A 20,333-nucleotide genomic window follows, 5' to 3' on the forward strand; every position below is an offset into this window, starting at 1 on the left:
CCTTCACTTCCCTGCCCTGCCACCTTTTTGCCAGATCCACAATCTCTTTCATGATTTCCCTAATTGGCTCTGTCATAAATCTTGTGAAGTCATGCACAACATCTGGACACAATTTTCTCCAGCAAGAATTTATTGTTTCAGGACTGATGACTTTTGTGGCTTTTTCTATAACAACAATGGCATCTTCAGTGGTGTAGTCCTTCCAGACTTTCATGATGTTCTATTGGGGTCCCCCTCCACGGCATTGACAATCCTTTCCATAGAGTACCATGTGTAATGATGTCTAAAGGCCCTTGTGACCCCTTGATCTAGAGGTTAAATTGGAGATGTTTTGTTTGGGGGCAATTAGACTGACATCTTTGGTACTGAACTCATGGGGTTCTGGGTGGCCAGGGGCATTGTCCAATATCAAAAGAACTTTCAAAGGCAGTCCCTTACTGGTGAAGTACTTCCTGACTTCAGGGGCAAAGCATCAACAGAACCAGTCCAGAAAAAGGATTCTCATTACCCAGGCCTTCTTGTTGTACAACCAAAAGACTGGAAACTGGTGTTTATCTTTTCCTTTCAAGGTTTGGGGCTTAGCAGCTTTATACATAAGGGCAGTCCTAATCATAAACCTGACTGTGTCTTCACAAAACAGAGTTAGCCTATTCCTTCCCACCTTAAATTCTGGTGCTCACTTTTCTTCTTAACTAATGTCCTATGCAACATTTTTCTTTCACCCAGAATAGGGCACTTTTGTCTGTATTAAAAACCTTGAGGCGCACCTGGATGGCTCAGTTGGTTGAGTGTCTGACTTCAGCTCAGGTCATGATCTTGGGGTTCATGAGTTCAAGCCCCACATTGGGCTTGCTGATGTCATTGCAGGACCCGCTTCAGATCCTCTGTCCCCCTCTCTCTGCCCCTCTCCCACTTGCACTCTCTCAAAAATAAATAAACATTAAAAAACAAAAAACAAAAAACCTTGAGGCAGATATCCTTCCTCCTCACTAATTTTTTTAATGACATCTGGGAAGTCATCTGCAGTCTCTTAGCAGAATCTGCTTCTCCTGATATCTTGACATTTTTAAAGCTAAACCTGCTTCTAAAATAGTCAGACCATCCTTTGTGCTGGCATTAAATTCTCCTGCTTTAGATCCTTAACCTTCCCTTTGCCTTAAGTTGTCATATCATGACCGCTTTTTCTTAAATCATATTAGTCTATAGGTATGCCTTCCTTCTAGCAATCCTGCACCTACATAAAAATTGCTTTTTCAATACGAGATAAAAAGATCTTTTCACAAAAAGTGCAATGTTTTTGCACGTGCTGGCCTAACTGTAGTGATAGCTTCAGGAATTTCCTTTCCTTTTTTACAATGGCCCTCATGCAGGATTTATTTATGTTGAAATGGTGGCCAATTGCAGCTGCAGATCTCAATCAATAGTACATATCAAGCAATTTAACTTTTTCTTGTAATGTCCTAACTTTTGTCTGCTTCTTGGGAGCATTTCCAGCATTACTAGTGGCATTTCATATGGGTCCCACGGTGTTATTCAAGGTTTACACTATTGCACGAAGAAAAATATGCAAGAACTGCAAGAAATCACTTTTTACTGCAATTTACTGGAAAGACAAACTGCTCACACAGAGATGATTAACGTCACGGGGGGTTGTAAGTAGGTAACACTTGAGGTCACTGCAACAGCAACAATAGGAGATAGCAATAAGATTATTCCAGTAGTACAGTATGTGCTATGGTTAATTTTATGCAGTTATGATTTAATAATGCAGCTTTACATTTGTTTACACTTCTCTCAATTGCGAATAGCTCCATGTAAGTATTTGTTTAAGTTTTGATAAATTTTAACTTTTAATAATAGATCTGTGTATATTTTATGGTAGTAAATGATAAAACAGACTGTATCTACACATATTTTATGCATTCATGACGTATGTAACTTTTTCTCAAAATTTTCAATATTTCTAGACTATGTAGTTCATCTGTGAGCTTTTTCATACTGTCACAAATCTCCAAAAAACCTTCTAATATATTTATTGAAAACAACCCACATATAAGTGGATCAGCACAATTCAAATCCACGTTGTTTAAGGGTCAACTGTATTTTGTCAAAGGTGCTCAACATCAGGGCCAAACACCTTTTTCCTTGACTTTTAATTTTCCAAAATCTCCAACAGTAAAAAACCGAACACACAAAATCCAAACCACGATCTTGTCAAAAGTTTGAGCAGAGAAGGTCATCTCTCAGCCACCTTCACACTGGCCACATCTCATAAGAAAGTGTGTTGAAAGTCCTTCTTCTTACTAATTGGTCTAGCTGGGTGTTCCCAGCGCTTTTTATATTTTTAATATCAAATTAACATAGGTAGCTATTGCACTAGTGGAACAGATATTTAAAACATAAGACTATTTTTTTATTAAAAAATTTTTTTAATGTTTATTCATTTTTGAGAGAGAGAGAGAGACAGAGCACAAGCAGGGGAGGGTCTGAGAGAGAGGGAGACACAGAATCTGAAGCAGGTTCCAGGCTCTGAGCTGACAGCACAGAGCCCGATGCAGGACTCAAACCCACCAACCATGAGATCATGACCTGAGCTGAAGTTGGAGGTTTAACCAGACTGAGCCAGCTAGGTGCCCCAACATAAGACTGTTTAAAGGAGTTTGCCTTTTGACAAAAATGTCATACTTTTAATGAAACAGATTTTGTTAGCAATATATTAGAAAAGATTTTAAGGTAAACAAAGATCTCAACTTACTCTTCAGCAGGCAGGCCAATTAACAACAACTTGTCAGATTCTTTCCAATAAGCCACATGGATTTGTTTCCCATTTAAAAGAAGGGATGAGCTAAGAAAAAATAGAGTGAAAATAACGTCAGAATATCTTTAAATGTCATAAAATTATAAACAGTCACTCATAAAAGATTACACATGGTATGATTTAAGAACCGCATGCTTAATAAGCAAGTTTCTTGGCATTTATCTGTCACACAAAAAAGGCAAGGAATTGTATAACAACAATAATGTACTCTGAAATATTCTTTTAAATATCTATAAAAAGCTCCAGGTCAAACAAAAGTAGTCACATTACAGTAAAAGGTATTGAAATTCTTTTGCTAAATTAAGTGACTACACATTATTTTTTTCCCAAAAGAAAGCTTCCATTACTGTGCTAATTTACCAAATCTTTTCTGATTGCCTATTTATTAAGAGAATTTATTAAGAGAAATTTCTATTTGTTAAGAGAAATTACAAAGAAAGGACAACATGGTTCCAGCTCACAAGTGATAATTCAATATGGGGCCCATGTACTTAAACAAAGAACCAAAATATAAGTCAGATTTAAACATGTACTCAAGGAAACTTTTGGGATAATGTATATATTCATTGTGGTAATGGTCTCAGGGTCATACACCTCTGTCAAAACTGATCAAATTGTATATTTTACATATATGCAATTTACTCTACTTCAATCAAGTTGGAAAACATATTAAATGTGTTCTAAAAAGAGATATAATAAAGAACTATGAAAGCAGAGTATGATCCTTCTTGTAATGCGGGTAGATGGTGTGAAGAAAATATATTCAGTGTTTGTTTTTGCTTTAAAGTTTATTGATTTTTGAGAGGGAGAGAGCATGTGCATGTGTGCAAGCAGGGAAGGGGCAGAGAGAGAGAGAGGGAGAAAGAGAACCTCAAGCAGGCTCTGCGCTGTCAGCACAGGGCCCAATGGGGGGTTTGATCTCACGAACAATGAGGTTATGACCTTAGCCAAAATCAAGAGTCACACACTTAACTGACTAAGTCGCCTAGATGTACCCCTTCCTTTTTTTTTCTTTAGTATTTTTTTTTCTTTAAGTGAGAATACACACATCAGTTTTCATTGGTTGAGTCCTTGGAATATAATGTATATTCTATACTACAATAGAGATAAGTGTGTGGGATTTTAAACATCAATTGCTAAATAGATTTTTTTCAAAAGAAATATTACTTTTGTCTTAATAAAGTTTAAAAATATATATGCTTTTTGACAAATATTAGATTCTTTTTATACTCAGACATTAATATCACTATAGTTTTAAAACTGTGTATACAAGACGTACATGTTGCTAAGGAATCCCTGAAATAATAATCATTTTCATATTTACTGTTTTACAAAAAAGTTTTTCTACCTACATTTACTGTTTTCCACATGTTTAATCCATATCTTATCATTAATAACAAGATCTAAACATCAAGTAAAATAACATCTATCCTTTAGAGTAAAAAGAAAAAATCAAATCCACATGGAGAAACTTAAAACAAAATTTCTTTCTAATAAGATTAAAAAGGAGGCCTGAACTTTGAAAACATTATCCTAAGAAGCCAGTCATAAATAAGCATGTATTATGATTTCATTCACATGAAATGTCCAGTATAGGTTTTTATTTGGGTATCATGAAAATATTCTAAAATTGACTGTGGTGATGGTTGCCAAATTGTATGCTTTAAATGGGCAAATTGTATGATAAATGAATGATGTCTCAATAAAGCTGTTTAAAAAAAATAAAAGGAGGGCACCTGGGTGACTCAGTCAGTTAAGCAACTGACTCTTGATGTCGGCTCAGGTTGTGATCTCATGGTCGTGAAATTGAGCCCTGTGCTGGGCGCCATGCTGAACATGGAGCCTGCTTGGGATTCTCTCTCTCCCTCTCTCTTTCTGCCCCTCCCTATGGGCATCCTCTTTCTCTCTCTCTCTCAAAAAAAATAAAGAAACATTTAAAAAGTAAAAATAAAAAATAAAAGGAGGCCTGCAACATATTTTTTCATATCATTATTTTAATTTTTTCTCTAATGTTTAATACATACTATTTGTTATTGTTATTATTTTTTATTATAATCAAGTGCATACTATTTGCTAGACATTATATTTTTTAATCTTTTTAACATCGTCTTCAGGCATTACTATCATTATATTTTTTAAATTTTTGTTAAGTTTTATTTAAATTCCAGTTAGTTGGGGCTCCTGGGTGGTTCAGATGGTTAAGTGTCCACCTCTTGATTCAGCTCAGGTCATGATCTCATTGTTCGTCGATCGTGGGATCGAGCAATGTGTCGGGTTCTTCACTGACAGCACAGAGCCTGCTGGGATTCTCTCTCTCCCTCTCTCTCTGCCCCTCCTCCACTTGTGCTTTGTGTCTCTCTCAAAATTAAATAACTATTTATAAAGACATAAAATAAATTTTAAAAATCCTTTAAATTCCAATTAAACATACAGTGTAATATTAGTTTCAGGTGTATAATACAGTGATTCAACACTTCCATACATCACCCAGCGTTCATCACAGCAAGTGCATTCCTTAATCCCGATCATCTATTTTACCTATTCTCCCACCAACTTCCCACCTGGTAACCAGCAGTTTGTTCTCTATAGTTAAAAGTCTGTTTCTTAGTTTGCCTAGCTCTCTCATTTTATTTTCTCTTTGCTAACTTGTTTTGTTTCTTAAATTCCAAATATGAGTGAAATCGTTTGGTATTTGTCTTTCTCTGACTTATTTAGCTTAGCATAATACTCTCTAGCTCCATCTGTGTTGTTGCAAAGATAAAGACTCCACTAAAAAAGAGAACATTAGGCCAATATCTCTGATGAACGTGTATGCAAAAATTCTCAATAAACTACTAGCAAACTGAATCCAACAACACATTAAAAAAAATCATTCATGGGGCACCTGCATTGCCTCAACTCAGTTGGTTGAGTGTCTGACTTTGGCTCAGATCATGATCTCCCAGTTCATTGGTTCAAGCACCACATTGGGCTCGCTGATGTCAGCGTCTGTCTGTCCCTCTTTCTCTCTGCCCCTCCCCCCTTTCTTTCTCTCTCTCTCTCTCTCTCTCTCTGAAAAATAAACAAACATTACAAAGAAATCATTCACCACAATCAAGTGGGATTTATTCCTGAGTTGCAAGGGAGGTTCAGTATTTGCAAATCAATCAACGTGACACACCACATTAATAAAAATTAAAAAATATCATTTCAATAGAGGAGGAAAAAGCATTTGACAAAGTACAACATTCACTCATGATAAAAATCCTCAACAAAGCAGGTTTATAGAGAACATATCTCAACATAATAAAGGCCTTATATGAGAAACCTGCAGTTAATATCATCCTCAGTGGGGAAAAACTAGAGATTTGCCTCTATGGTCAGGAACAAGACAAGGTCTTGCTGAGCTGTCAGCACAGACCCCGACACAGGGCTCAAACTCACGGACCGTGAGATCATGACCTGAGCCGAAGTCGGACGCTTAACAGACTGAGCCACCCAGGCACCCCTAAAGTAATCTTGAAAAAGAAAAGCAAAGCTAGAGACATCACAATTCTAGACTTTAAGTTTTATTACAAAGCTGTAGTGATCAAGACAGTTTGGTATAGGCATAAAAACAGACACATAGATCAACGGCACAGAATAGAAAAACCAGAAACAAACCCAAACCTATATGGTCAATTAATCTCCAACAAAGAGGAAAAAAAGAATATCCAATGGGAAAAAAGACTGTTTCTTCAACAAATGGTGTTGGGAAAACTGGACAGCAACATGGAGAAGAATGAAACTGGACCACTTTCTTACACCATACACAAAAATAAACTCAAAATGGATGAAAGATCTAAATGTGAGACAGGAAACCATTAAAATCCTAAAGGAGAACACAGGCAGTAACTTCTTTGACATTGGCTGTAGCAACTTACTTCTAGATATGTCTCCTAAGGCAACGAAAACAAAAGCAAAAATAAACTACTGGGACATCATCAAAATAAGCTTCTGCACAGTGAAGGAAACAGTCAACAAAACTAAAAGGCAATCTATGGAATGGGAGGAGATATTTGCAAATTACGTATCTGATAAAGGGTTAGTATCCAAAATACATAAAGAACTTATAAAACTCAATGACCAAAAAACAAATAATCCAACTAAAAAAATGGGCAGAAGACATGAATAGACATTTTTCCAAAGAAGACATACAGATGGCCAACAGACACATGAGAAGATGTTCAACATCACTCATTACCAGGGAAATGCAAATCAATACTATAATGAGGTATGACCTCATACCTATCAGAATGGCTAAAACCAACAGTACAAGACACAATAGGTGCTGGCAGAGAAAAGGGAACCCTCTTGCATTGTTGGGGGGAATGCAAACTGGTGCAGATGCTCTGGAAAACAGTAGGAAAGGTCCTCAAAAAGTTAAAAATAGAACTACCCTACCATCTAGCAATTGCACTAAGTATTTTCCCAAAGATTACTAAAACACTAATTCAAAGGGATATATACACCTCAATGTTTATAGCAACATTATCTACAAGCAACATTATCTACAACAACTAAATCATGGCAAGAGCCTAAATGTCCACTGACTGATGAATGGATAAAGAAGAGGTGGTATATATATACACAATGGAATATTACTCAGCCATAAAAAAAAAGAAATCTTGCCATTTGCAATGACATATATGGAGCTAGAGTATTATGATAAGTGAAATAAGTCAGAGAAAGACAAATACCATATGATTTTACTCAACATGTGTTTTTGAATGCAAATTTATATATTAAATATAGCCTCAGTTACTAGTGTCTGGAAAATGAGTCCCAGAATTAAACATGACTTTTATTTAGAAAACAAGGAAATTCTTCTTGCTATTATCCTGCAGATCTTATCTTTTAGAATCTTGGAGGTGTCATTTTTACCAAAAGATGGGAAAAGTTCCTTAGAAAATCCAACTTTATATTTCTAAAACTTTTGAAATATTAAGAAAGAAAAATGGTTTGTAATCCCTAGATTTATTTTATTAAAAAAACAAAAAACAAAACTCAACCAAGTTTTGAGCATCCTCCTCCCATAAGTTAACTGTGGCATTTCAAAGTCAGGGCTTACTAAATCGACTTTGAATGGGATGTGTGGCTCTATAACTGAGTATATGGTATATTTTATTTTTCAAAAAATTATTTCACATCAGTCTTGTTTATTCATCAAGTTAACTTGCACAGATGATACAAGGAACATTCTGGCTCCTCTTCTTAAAGTGTATGTGTATTGTGTTTTTTTCTGTCATTGTTGTAGAACAGACTATTTTGAACTACATGAAAAATGCAGTGTTCAGTCATTCTTACCAACCACAGGAGTATTGCCTAGCAAATTAATAATCAAGACAAAAACATGAAAGAGCCCAGACTCAACATAATGTCATGCTTAAGAAATACCACCTTCATGAATAAATGCTACAATATACGTCATTAGTCCAAATTTGTTATTTAAAGTATGCCAAACACCCAGATCTACAGCTGTATTGAGAACTTACACCTTATAGGTGACCAGTAGAAATGTTAGGTAAGAAACAAAATATCTGCAGACATCATATCTACTATGTAGATATCTACATTATAGATACAAATATATTTGTATAATAAGTACTTGTATTAGTATTTTGTCAGAACCAAGGTACAGAACTTGCAAGAAATAGAATAAAAGCTAAATAAAAATCAATTCTTACCTAGTAACTTGAGTCCCAGTTACATTTTCCAACATGTCACAGAGTGTGAGAAATATCCCTCTCACACTTTTCAGTTTCTGAGATGCATCAGAAACTGGATAATGATAAAGAATTTCCTGCTGTTAAATGAAAAGAAAGAGAAGTGATCAACCCCCCCCCCCCCCCCCCCCCCCCCCCGCAACTTTTCCAACCATTACTTTTGTCATGGAAACTTCAGGCTTTGCACTATTAAGAAAAGAACAAAAAAATGAATCCTTTCAGCTTCAGGGGAAGTTTCATTCAAACAAACACAAGAAAGGAAGTATGTCTGGAATTTTAACACATTACCTACTATTTAAAACACTACATTTGGAAGTCAGTTACAAACTGTCAAAATTGGTCATAATACCAAAATATATACTGAGTAGGACACTCATTAGTTAGAATAATTACAATTAATTTCAATGTTTTAAACTTTAATCTCCTTTACAATAAATTCTAATAATAATATTTTATTATATTTAATTACTCAAATTTTCTGATCTCCTGTGGTAGTGTATCTGTATGGATACCACATGTAGCTTGTAAGAGTCTTTAATTTTAATTACTTTCATTACTGACATTTAAAAGATAATCATCATCTTTGGTGAAATCATTAAATCCTTATTCAAACATAAGACGGTACTACAATTAAATTTACAAAGTAAGAATACAAAATGAAAGTAGTGCAAGTAGAGAGAAAGCAGTATTATAAAATTATAATATCTTATCTGTCTTAAATGTAAAAGGGTTTGCCCACCACAAATTAAACTTTAAAAGAAAGCACATTTTAAATTATGGAAAAAACTAGATCTATAAGATAATTCACAAAATGCTTAATATATATTTTTTTTCTTTCAAGAAAAGCATGTTCCCAAGAAACAAACAGTTTTCATAAAATAAAATAAATTTCAAAATCAGGATAGGCATTGTGCTAGACCTTTTACACAAAGGAATGAATCATTCTGTACCTCACTTTTTTGTTGTTAAAACAACATGCTATTTTCCTCACAGGTTAAATTAAAAGCAGGCAAAATAAAAATTTCTATATGAAATCATAGAGAATTCAAAGTAGCTCCCAGTTATGCTATTTAATATTTAATATCTGTAAATATTAATACAGTCACTATTGAAAAGCCAAACTCCTAACTTGGATCTTTTCCTTGATCCTCTCTCTAAAGAGTGTTCTACATCTTATTTTGATCTCTCGTTACAAGAAATAATTATGTGACTTAGAGTCCATGTCTTGGCAACTTTTACATCATGACAAATACAAATAATTAATAAACTGGACACACCTTTTTTTATACTTATTAAGCACATTCAATATATGCGAATTGCTATAGAATATGTTGGCCAAATACACTCTGCCTAACCCTCAAATTTTCTTGCAATATTTCTACTGTAAAACAGTTACAAAAATCCTATCTTTAAAAATTAAGCCAAACATCAGTTAAGCTCTTCTGTTATGCTTACTTAGTAAAGTTAAACCTTGACTAGTAAATACACTTATTGCATTTGGTCAAATACCAAACACCACTTTAAACAAATAACCATATACTCTTTGATTAAGTTTTTGAAATTTTCAAATCTTATAACTTGGAGAATACAAGTTATTAACTATGTAACTCACATGAAAACTAAATGACCCTATGACATTTTATTGTATGCTAAGTCATATTAGTAAAAAAAGTCATTTGAAAAAGTCTCTATTCCAACCTCTGCAGCAACCAGCCCAGAAAGCCTCACTGTTAAGGACCTGGCAAACTCAACAGTTTCTAACCAGTTTAATTAGCTGTCTTTTTAGGCACTTGCTAGTGGCATGCATTTGCAGCAGCTTCCACTCTGTTCAGTAAGAATAAAAAGCCTCTCCTAATTACAGTGTTGATACAAGGCTGTCAACAGACAGAAACTTGTTCATTTGAGAGACATCTACACACTTTCCCATGGAAAGAAAGGCAAAGATGACAAAAGGCCTCAGCAGTATTCTACTCCAGGATGACCTAGAAAGTTTCAGAGTGTTAGCATCCCAGGATTTTGTTGTGTGTTTTTATATAATAAATGGTTAAATTTCTCATTTAACTAGTAATACATGTAAGAAATCAGAATAATTAACTTTAGGTCTTTCTGTTTTCAGAACACAGAAAATTATAAAAAATACACATAAGTAAATCCTTTCTTTTCCATTTCAATTATTGACTAAATTTTGATATACAAAGAAGCAACACTTTTGAAAAAAATTTAAAAAAAAGAGAAGACGCAAGACGAGGAAACACACTCCTTGGATAAAATGGCTTTGGCAGTGAGAATATAGGCTGCAAGGATTTCAAAAGCAAAGAAATGTAAATTAGGTAAAAACTTTTTAGATCTCCCTTGTGCTTGAAGCATTATGGTAAACTAGATGCTTTGAGAGACCCTTACGCTGTAAAACAAGTAGAGTTACGGCTCGAACATAACTTGTTGAACTGCTAGATATATAAGAAGGACATCTTCTCCATACCCTTTCAAGCCCCTTCCCAGAACTGCAAAGTTCTGGGAGTGGTGGGAGTGGTGAGTGGTGGGTCGAAGGACAGAGGCAGGGTTGCTTTGAGGGTTGATGCCTACAATAGTGTCAGTCAGGACACTGAGTATTGAGCTAGTGGCTAGGTAGGTAAGCTGAACTTAGCACCATTGTGTTAAACCCGGATTCTTGAGTAAGGCTGAAGTACCCTAGGTCAGTGGCAGAAGCAGAAGCAGCAAATTCTCTCTGGAGGAAGGCATTCCCACTTTTAAACCACAGGACTCCCAAAGATAAAAATCAAGCAGTTAAGTTTAGTCAGTGAGCACCAAGGACACAAGAAGGCAAACCACCACAAGTCTTAGGACGTAGAGGACTCAGAGTTGGTAGAATGGGCAGGTAAAGGATACAGAAGAACACAGAATATACATGAAATACTTACAGAAATAAAGTATAAAATCACTAAGACAAGACTACCAGTAGAGAAAATAACTTTCTACCTGAATGAAATAAGCAATAGTATGCGTTAACTTCATCTTCTTCTCAGCCACATAGAAAAACTACATTTTCTTACCTCCTTGCATTGGGAGAGACTAGTTCTAGACACTGGAACATGGGCAGAAGTGATGTTCTAATTTTTAAGCTAGGACTCGGAAATGTCCCATGAGATATTAAATGCTTTCTCTCTTCTTTCATTGGTGAACTAGATGCAAAATGATCTACGGCTCTGAAGTCTTTGGAAATCATGGAACCACTAGATGAAGGGCTCTGACCACCGAGCAACATGAGCAGGAACATTTATATTGAAATAAGAAACAAACTATTATGTTAAGCCACTAAGACATCAGAGTTGCTACAACGATTGGCCTATTTTGACTAACACAATGTAGTAATAATTATAAAGCACCTTTCAAGAGGAGGTGAAAACAACATCATCAGATAAATAACAACAAAAAGTATTTATCATCAAGAGACTTTTACTAAAAAGAAATACCTAAAATATATGTCTTAAGAAGAAGAAAAATGATCAAATAAGGACAGCTAGAGACAGAAGAAAGATAGTAAAGAAAGTGGTAAGCATTTATGTAAATTTAAAGAAGGTCCATTTGTATGGAATACAATGTATAAAATATGCATTTTTATAATGTATTACTTACATATTTTATAATATATAAAATGTCACAATAATTAATAGTAGTAACACTAGTATAATTACACCCAATTTCTGGAATTTTTTAAAAAGTGATAGCATGAAAATACTGAGGAAAATAGCACGTATGTGAAGAGGGGAAATTGGAATTAAGGTGTACCAAGGGCCTTGAATTATTTTAAAAAAGAGTTAAGGTACTGCTTTAGAGTCTGCTAAAATAAACATGACAAAATTTTAAGAGCAATTACTAAAAAAATAGAAATAAAGACTACAGCAACCAATAACAGGTAAGAAAATATTATGGAAAAAATAGTTCAAATAGAAATTTTTAAAGAAGATGGTAGAAACAAATTCAAATATTTCAGTAATCTATAAATGGACTCATTAGGTTTGTCAATTAGAAGATTGTGTAAGAGACATACCAAAACCATAAAGACACAGAATGACTGAAAAAAGTGCTTATTATTCACCTGGAAGACTATAAAAGGAAAAGACTTATTCTTTTCCTTTGCACTTTTGAGAAGGCACTCACCTCTTCCTTTGATGTTTCCGAGTCAAGCTGTAGTGTGAGATACATAATGATATGAGGAGTGTTTAGGATATTTTGCTGGATCCCTTCAACCTCTTCTCCCCACAGAAGTTTGACTAAATCACTTGTGTTCGACTGTGTCTTTTTCTGTTTTGGTTGAGTTGTTTCCTTTTTCACAGCATATGCATTCTCAAATGTCAGTTTTACCTTTAACAATTAAACAATGTGTTGATTTTTCAACAAGGGAAAGTCAGCTGCAGTTTTCACAAAAAAGGGTCTGTACATGCATATATATTCAGGTACACACAGTATATCTAAATATCATCCTAGAATGTGAGCTCTTTACGGAAGGGACTATGTAGTCTATTTACATTTCTATCTCTAGCTCCTAGCCTAGCACATATTATTACAAATATTTATTGAGTAAGAATTTATAATTACGTGTACAAAAATTCATTTATTTAGTCACTGTATTCTAAGATACTGACAACAAAAGGAAATGCTATGGAAAAACAAGAATTCATATGATCTCATAATTTCAAAAACAGCAACACTATTACTATGAATGCTGATAGCACTGATTCATCTGGAGAAGGGAAAAAAGAAGATTTAGGATTAAAAGGAACTTCATAAAACCAGATTAGCTTTCCTTTCAAGCGAGGTGATAGTCAAACATTTTTCTTAGACATTCTTTGAGGTCCTTTAAATTGAAGACCAAGGAGGGGCGCCTAGGTGGCTCAGTTGGTTAAGTGTCCGACTTGGGCTCAGGTCATGATCTCATGGGTTTGAGCCCAGTGTTGGGCTCTGTGCTGACAGCTAAGAGCCGGGAGCCTGCTTCAGATTCTGTATCTCCCCTTCTCTCTGCCCCTCCCATGCTCATGCTCTGTCTCTCTCTGTTTCTTAATAATAAATAAATGTTAAAAAAAATTGTTTTAAAATAAAGACCAAGGAAAACTATCAATGTGCTGGATCTCGGACCATGACCTTGAGAAGATTATCAGTTTTATCAAGACAGTTTTATTTTCATGGTTGACAAGATTGGTAAGAGCCAGAATGTGGCCATCCATATTCCAGTTGCTGAAAGGAAGCTTCCACTTCTCAATTACCTTTCCTTGAAAAAGGAGATGTAGATAGTTGAGTTTGGCCATGAGTTGGCCAAAGATAACTCATTCATTTTAAAGAAGCACCAGTGTGTATCTTGACTAAAAGAAGTTTTCACTAGAGATAGCTAATTTGGTATAGTAAGGACATCATCATAAGCTATATAACCACAAAGTATTCCTGTGTTTAAAATCTTATCAGAATATAGATGAGTAAAACAGGATATTCTAACTGTAATAATCCATAAAGTTTCAAATTTAAACATTAAAGTGTAATGACTCTTTTAAAATTAGGTTAAATTTGAAGTCAGACGATAAATTCATGCTTGATCAAGAATAAAGAAGTCTGCTTAACATACTTTAATATGTATATTAAATCATCACACTGCATCCTTTAAAAGAAATCATGCACAACCTAAATATATACAATTTTTGTCAATCAAACCCAAATAAAGCAGGGGGAATGTCTAGCCAATATTTAAAAGCAGATAAAATTGTACACATTAAGTTATATTTTGAGGGGAAATCTTTAAAAGCTATTATCAAGATAGTAATATATCAAGATAGTAATAAATAATCTCTAATTTTTAATAATTTATTATAAGAGTTACCATTTTTAAGGCCAACTTTAAATACATGATGAATACCAACATATGTAGTCATTCTTTTTAAAAGTGAGCTTTATATATTTATGTTTTCATAAAAAATATTACGCATATTATTTTTAAAAACTCATTCATAATCACACCAGCCCATCTAATTATTGTTAGTATTAGACTATACAATAAATTTGTCCTGATGAATAAAACCTTCCAAAAGAAAAATGTCCTTTTTTGTTAGCAAGGAGGGACTATTTATGATTGTATTCCATTTTGCTTATCTGTAATTGTCTGTCTGTGGCATTTCAGGGGCACCATCTCTGTCTACCTAACGTGGATTTAGTTAAATAAACATCTTTTCTAAAATAAATCTCAGATTTATGGTATTGAGTAGAAAAGAGACATGAGGTGTAAATTCATCAATATGTATATATTTAAGGTAAACAGAAACTAGGTCAAGATCAGCAGTAGTCTGTATTGAAAGTAGGAGGGGAGAAATTCTTCATAAAATTTTCCTGAGGCCTGATAATCATGGTTTTCTTTACAAAACATGTAATTGTATTCCAAACAGAAAAGATAAACCTTTACTAAATTTTTCATGTTTGCCATAAACCTATGTTGAAAAATGGGCTCTTGATATTACAACACTGTGTCCAAAAAAGGCTGAATAGAAAATTGGTATATTTGGGGCGAGGGGTGGGGGTGGGGGGGGGAAATATTAGGCAAACTAAATAAAAATATAAAAAATTAGAGATCCTATATGGGAACAATCAAGCATTATCTGATGAAACTTAAGATGACGGTGAGAGATAGCTGAAGAGATGTTGCTTTAGAAAAGATCTTAGAAGGATGTGAAAAAGAATATTTGGTGTGAGAGGTCTTTTTTTTATGTTTATTCATTTTTAAAAGACAGAGAAAGACAGAGCACAAGCAGGGGTGGGGTGGAGTGGGGTGGGCACAGAATCTGAAGCAGGCTCCAAGCTCTGAGCTGTCGGCACAGAGCCCAACACGGGGCTCGAACTCACAAACCGCGAGATCATGACCTGAACCAAAGTCGGACGCTCAACCAACTGAACCACCCAGGCACCCCTTTGGTGTGAGGTTTTGATCCAAAAAAGCAACAGGTAAGCATTAGATGGCCTGAAAGACTATGTTCTGAGAGTTGCATCTGTAGTAGAGGGCAATGCTCAACATATGTCTGCATAAACAGAAATACAAACATAAGCATAGACATATAAAATCCTTGAACAAGGATCTCATGAAGTGAATGGCTTGGTGGTTGAGGGTCCTTTTATCTGAGAATGAGAATTTAAGTGTGTCCAAAAGAAAATATATGGAGCCTTTGGTGGTGTTCCTTGAAAATGTGAGAAATCCTAATTTGGGGGAATTCAGAACCTAGACCTTATGACAGGATAGATGGGAGATTTGAGATTGTCCCCAGCAGTGGGCTTTGGCGAGGAACCATATATATAAGTGGAGTGGGGGAGGAGAAATCTGACTGCAGGGAGCACATGATGAGTGACATCCTAGGGAAATAGGTGTCAGAGAGACAGGCTGGGTTTGTGTTGGGAGTGTCTGTAAGAGATATGCATACCAGTGGTGAACAAAGAGAAAGGTGGTCTTCAGAGAAAGAAACATGCTTCAGCACAGGGAGGGCATCTTTTCCAGCTGAGATTCTTGTGGGTGGAGAGGTCAAAAAACCAGGTGTAACTAACCAAAAATGATAAAAGGAAATGAGGTGGTAAACTCAAAATGAAAATTCACTAATTTTACTTGAGGCAGCAACAACAACCTAAAATTTAAGACTAGTTTGCTATGCTTAGTGAAAAATGACATACTTGAAAACGAATGTTATACTTGGCAAACAACTGCACTTCTTTTCGGTGGTGTAAGGACGTTTTCCCCTCACCATGTCACAAACTCAAACAAATACACAGACCGCAGAACCATCCATTAAAATTCTTTTAAGAACTATTTTAGCCACCATTCTTCTGATTTAAGTAAAGTTAGCTTCAAGTGCAAAGATAATTACACTTTGGCCAGACATTTTGAAAAGCTTACATGTTAGGTAGCTCTAAAATGTCAGGATATCTGGTTGCCTTGATAAAATGAAAATGGGTGAGACAACTAAATTAAAAGGTAAGTGCTATTTTTAAAAAGGGGTTGATATACATAGAATTTTTTATAGAAAAAAACTTTTATTAAGAAACATCTAATGTAAAATAGTTTACATGAAACTTCCTATAAAAGGGTTTTCATGTCTGTTGTTCCTTCCTAGATGTTAACCTGTGACATGTTTTATCATTCCTTGTTGTGGGTCTCTCTCAAAACATTTTTGTGTGTGTGTGCAATTTGCCCATTCTTTCTTTCTTCCTCTCCTTCCAGTTCAGGAGATGATGTGCCTTTCCTCAGGGTCTAAGGACATGCTCTCTATAACTCATCACTTCCAAAATCTTGTTTCCTTAATTACCCCCTCTCTACTTCTATCTTTAACCCTTCCATGTAACCAGCAATGTCTCTTCAGCCTCTGTCAAACAAGCAAATTCTTTCTTTCCATGCCATCCTCTTCAGAAATGGGAACAAGAGAGGTTGTCAGAATCTGAAGCAGCTCCAAGAGCTGACCAGTCTCTCACTTCTGCCTTATGGCCCTCACAGTCTCTCTCACAACACCTGGCTAGTATCTGCATGTCTGATCCTTTCTCCTTTGTCTGACAGAAGCTTTGAAAGTTCCTCCATCAAAATTCTGAAGGAATTGAGTCTATCTGAGTCAGCAAATTCTCTCCGCTTGATCCTCTTCTCTTTTGGACAATCTCATTGAGTTACTCAAGACAAAACCTGGAAGGCACCTTGGACTTCCTTTTATTCTGCAGGAAGTATCCTCTTCAATTCACATTATCTTAAATGTAATCTACTCCTTCTTCCATATCCACAGCCAAAACCTTGCTCAGGCCTTTATCACCTCTCTTCTGACTGCTGTGAAGCCAGTCACCTGGTTTCCCAAACTCCAGTCCCATTCAGAGTGAAATATTCCTAAAATGCAAATCTGACCAAGTCAGTCCTCCACTTTAAAAATATCAAGACTGGGTAGCTCGGTTGGTTAAGCATCTGACTTCAGCTCAGATCACGATCTCACGGTTTGTGAGTTAAATCAAACCCCGCATAGGGCTCTCTGCTGTCAGGGCGGAGCTTGCTTCAGATAATTTGTCTCCCACTCTCTGCTCCTCCCTATTCATACTCTCTCTCTCTCTCTCTCAGAAATAAATGAAAACATTAACAAATTTAAAAATAAAATATCAACACAGATGGTTACTTCTGGGTTCTGAAACAGAGAAGGTTTACACTTTTTTAAAAAATTTATTTATTTATTCTGAGAGAGAGAGAGAGAGAGAGAGAGAGAGAGGGAGCCAGCATGCTAGCTAGGGACGGATAGAGAAGGAGAAGGAGAATCCCAAGCAGGTTCTGGGCTGTCACTGCAGAGCGTGACTCAGGGCTTGATTTCATGAACTGTGAGATCATGAACTGAGTCGAAACCAAGAGTTGGACACTTAACTGACTGAGCCACCCAGGAGCCCCCAAATACATATTTTTAAAAATTTTGCCAGTCAATTTCCTAATCTTTCCACAGCATATATGAATATCATTTTTGTGTAACAAGAAAATAATAAAAGTTAAAAAATTCCACCCAAATATCATCTCCTTTAAGAAAACTTTTCCCCCCTCTCTTGGTCCTAAGAAGTACTTGAGAGGTAAGAGTCTGGGACTAATGTTCCACAGGCCGATCTCCTTAAAAGGAGTTGGCTCCCTCCAAATCTCCAGGAAAATGAACTATGGCCCAGTACTTAATGCAATCAACCCTGGTCAACTGCAAAATGTGGACACAAAAACCCTGATCAAGCCAGGAGTGGGTGGTATACTACCTGCACAATTATGTGCTTGTAGAATAAATGAGTGCACAGAGCTGTGGCAGGAGATCAAAATCACAAAAGTAGGTAATTAGAAGGGTACTTGCACCTTTGTTGTCATTTTAAATACCTAAAACCTCTTTTTTTCAAACCTACAACTTCTTAATTTAAAACATTTCAAACCTACAGAAAAGTTGCAAGAATATAATAATTACCCATGTATTATTCCTCATCCAGTTTTAACAATGCTTAACATTTTGTTACATTTCCTTTCTCCTTCTCTTCACTGTCATATTCCTCTCTCCTTCCATCCTCACTCCCACTCTATGTACTAAAAAAATATTGACTGGAACACCTGGGTGGCTCAGTCAGTTGAGCATCCAACTTTGGCTCAGGTTATGATCTCGTGGTTTGTGGGTTCAAGTCCCACATCAGGCTTAATGCTATCGGTGCAGGGCTTGCTTCAGATCCTCTGTTCCCCTCTCTCTGTTCCTCCCCTCTGTGCACTCTCTCAAAAATAAATAAAACATTAAAAAAAATTGACTGAATCACTTCAGAATTATCTGCAGACATTTTAATGTTTCATTGCTAAATACTTGAGCATGTATGTACTAAGGACTGAGGCATTCTCTTACACAACCAAATATAATGATCACATTTAGGAATCTGAATATTCAATACAATATTGTTCTCAAAGTCTGTGTCCAAATTTTCCCAATTGTCCCAATATGACTATTTCCCACTGCAATCCAGGATCAATTAAGGATTAGCCACTGTATTTAGTTATATGTCACTTCAGTCTGCCTTAGTCTATAATAGTTCTCCAGCCTTTTTTTCCTTTCATGATAGTTAAATTTTTGGACACTCTAAGACAACTGTTTTTGCAGAATGTTAAAACTTGGCTTTGAAAGAAAATGATTTGGGCTTTTTATATCTTACCTAGCGTATAGGCTTCACCTCTGGATCTCATTCTGGTATTTGGAATCTATTTGTAACAGAACTTATTCAAAAACCAAACACAGAACTGCAGAGTTGGAACTGGGCTCAGATATATTTGCTCAAATCTACTCTGATTATAGATGAGAAAACTGAAGCCCTGAAGAATCTGGCAAATTGCTCAGAGCAGGGTTTTAAAATGGAGATCTGACCTCATCCTACCACATTACCACATTGTAGGTATCTCCCAGGCCATATTCTGTCACATGAAGCCTTCAGACCATTTTTATACCCTGAGTAGAAGCTGAAAATGTTGCTGTTAGATATTTTCAAATTTAAATGCTAAAAAGTCTCCTATGGTATTCTTTATAAATTAGCATTCCTCTCCTCTTATTGCTTAAATAACTGTTTTAGATGCCATAGATACAAAGCAGGTAAAACAACTTTTTCTGGGATAAGTTCACCTCAGTTAGTTCTGACCCAGTAGGAGTGAAGACCCACCCAGGCTTTGTGACAAAGGGAAGGATTGTGCACTGGAGTCAGTTTCAGTTCCTTGAGTTATTAATTCTACTACCTAGGAGAAATCATTAAATCTCTCTTAGATTCTTTTTCTTCACATGTAAAATAGAAATACAATTACTGGCATCTTACAGACTGTTATAAAGAATAAGTGAAACGATATTAGCAAAACACCGACATATGCCTGGCACGTACAAACACTAGTTCCCTTCCCAGGCCTACTCTTACCCTCCCTGAGCCTCCTAGTTTACATGGCTGGTATAGAGAAGCTTATAGTTTTCCCCACTTTCAATACTAATGATGTAAGAAAAACGTGGTTTACCAATTAAACATTATTTCTAGTTAAAAGAATTTTAACTATGTTCTAAATCATTATTCAAGACATGTTGTCCCAAATGCTGGTGCCTGCTTTTGACTATGACACAGCTATAATACCGATTCTGCTAGTAAAGCAAACAAATGTATACATGTTTATACTCAAGGGGTTAAATTAGAATAAAGTATTCCAAAATATTAATACTAGATATCCTCAGGTGGCAGGATTTTAAAAGATTTTGTCC

The 20,333-nt window shown here is 35.6% G+C and overlaps 1 protein-coding gene across 2 annotated transcripts in view; it reads right to left on the reverse strand.

Annotated features, from left to right (window-relative positions):
- Window positions 1–20,333, reverse strand: part of INTU (inturned planar cell polarity protein) — an 86,544-nt gene that overhangs the window by 40,060 nt on the left and 26,151 nt on the right. For both annotated transcript variants that reach the window (XM_027065760.2, XM_015086613.3), the window contains exons 4-6: window positions 12,721–12,924; window positions 8,524–8,642; window positions 2,756–2,845 (exon numbers count right to left, since the gene is read on the reverse strand). In XM_027065760.2, the coding sequence (XP_026921561.1) occupies window positions 2,756–2,845; window positions 8,524–8,642; window positions 12,721–12,924 (413 nt within the window). The remainder of the gene's footprint in view (window positions 1–2,755; window positions 2,846–8,523; window positions 8,643–12,720; window positions 12,925–20,333) is intronic.

Source organism: Acinonyx jubatus, chromosome B1 (genome assembly GCF_027475565.1).
Source record: "Acinonyx jubatus isolate Ajub_Pintada_27869175 chromosome B1, VMU_Ajub_asm_v1.0, whole genome shotgun sequence".
NCBI classification, from domain to species: domain Eukaryota; kingdom Metazoa; phylum Chordata; class Mammalia; order Carnivora; family Felidae; genus Acinonyx; species Acinonyx jubatus.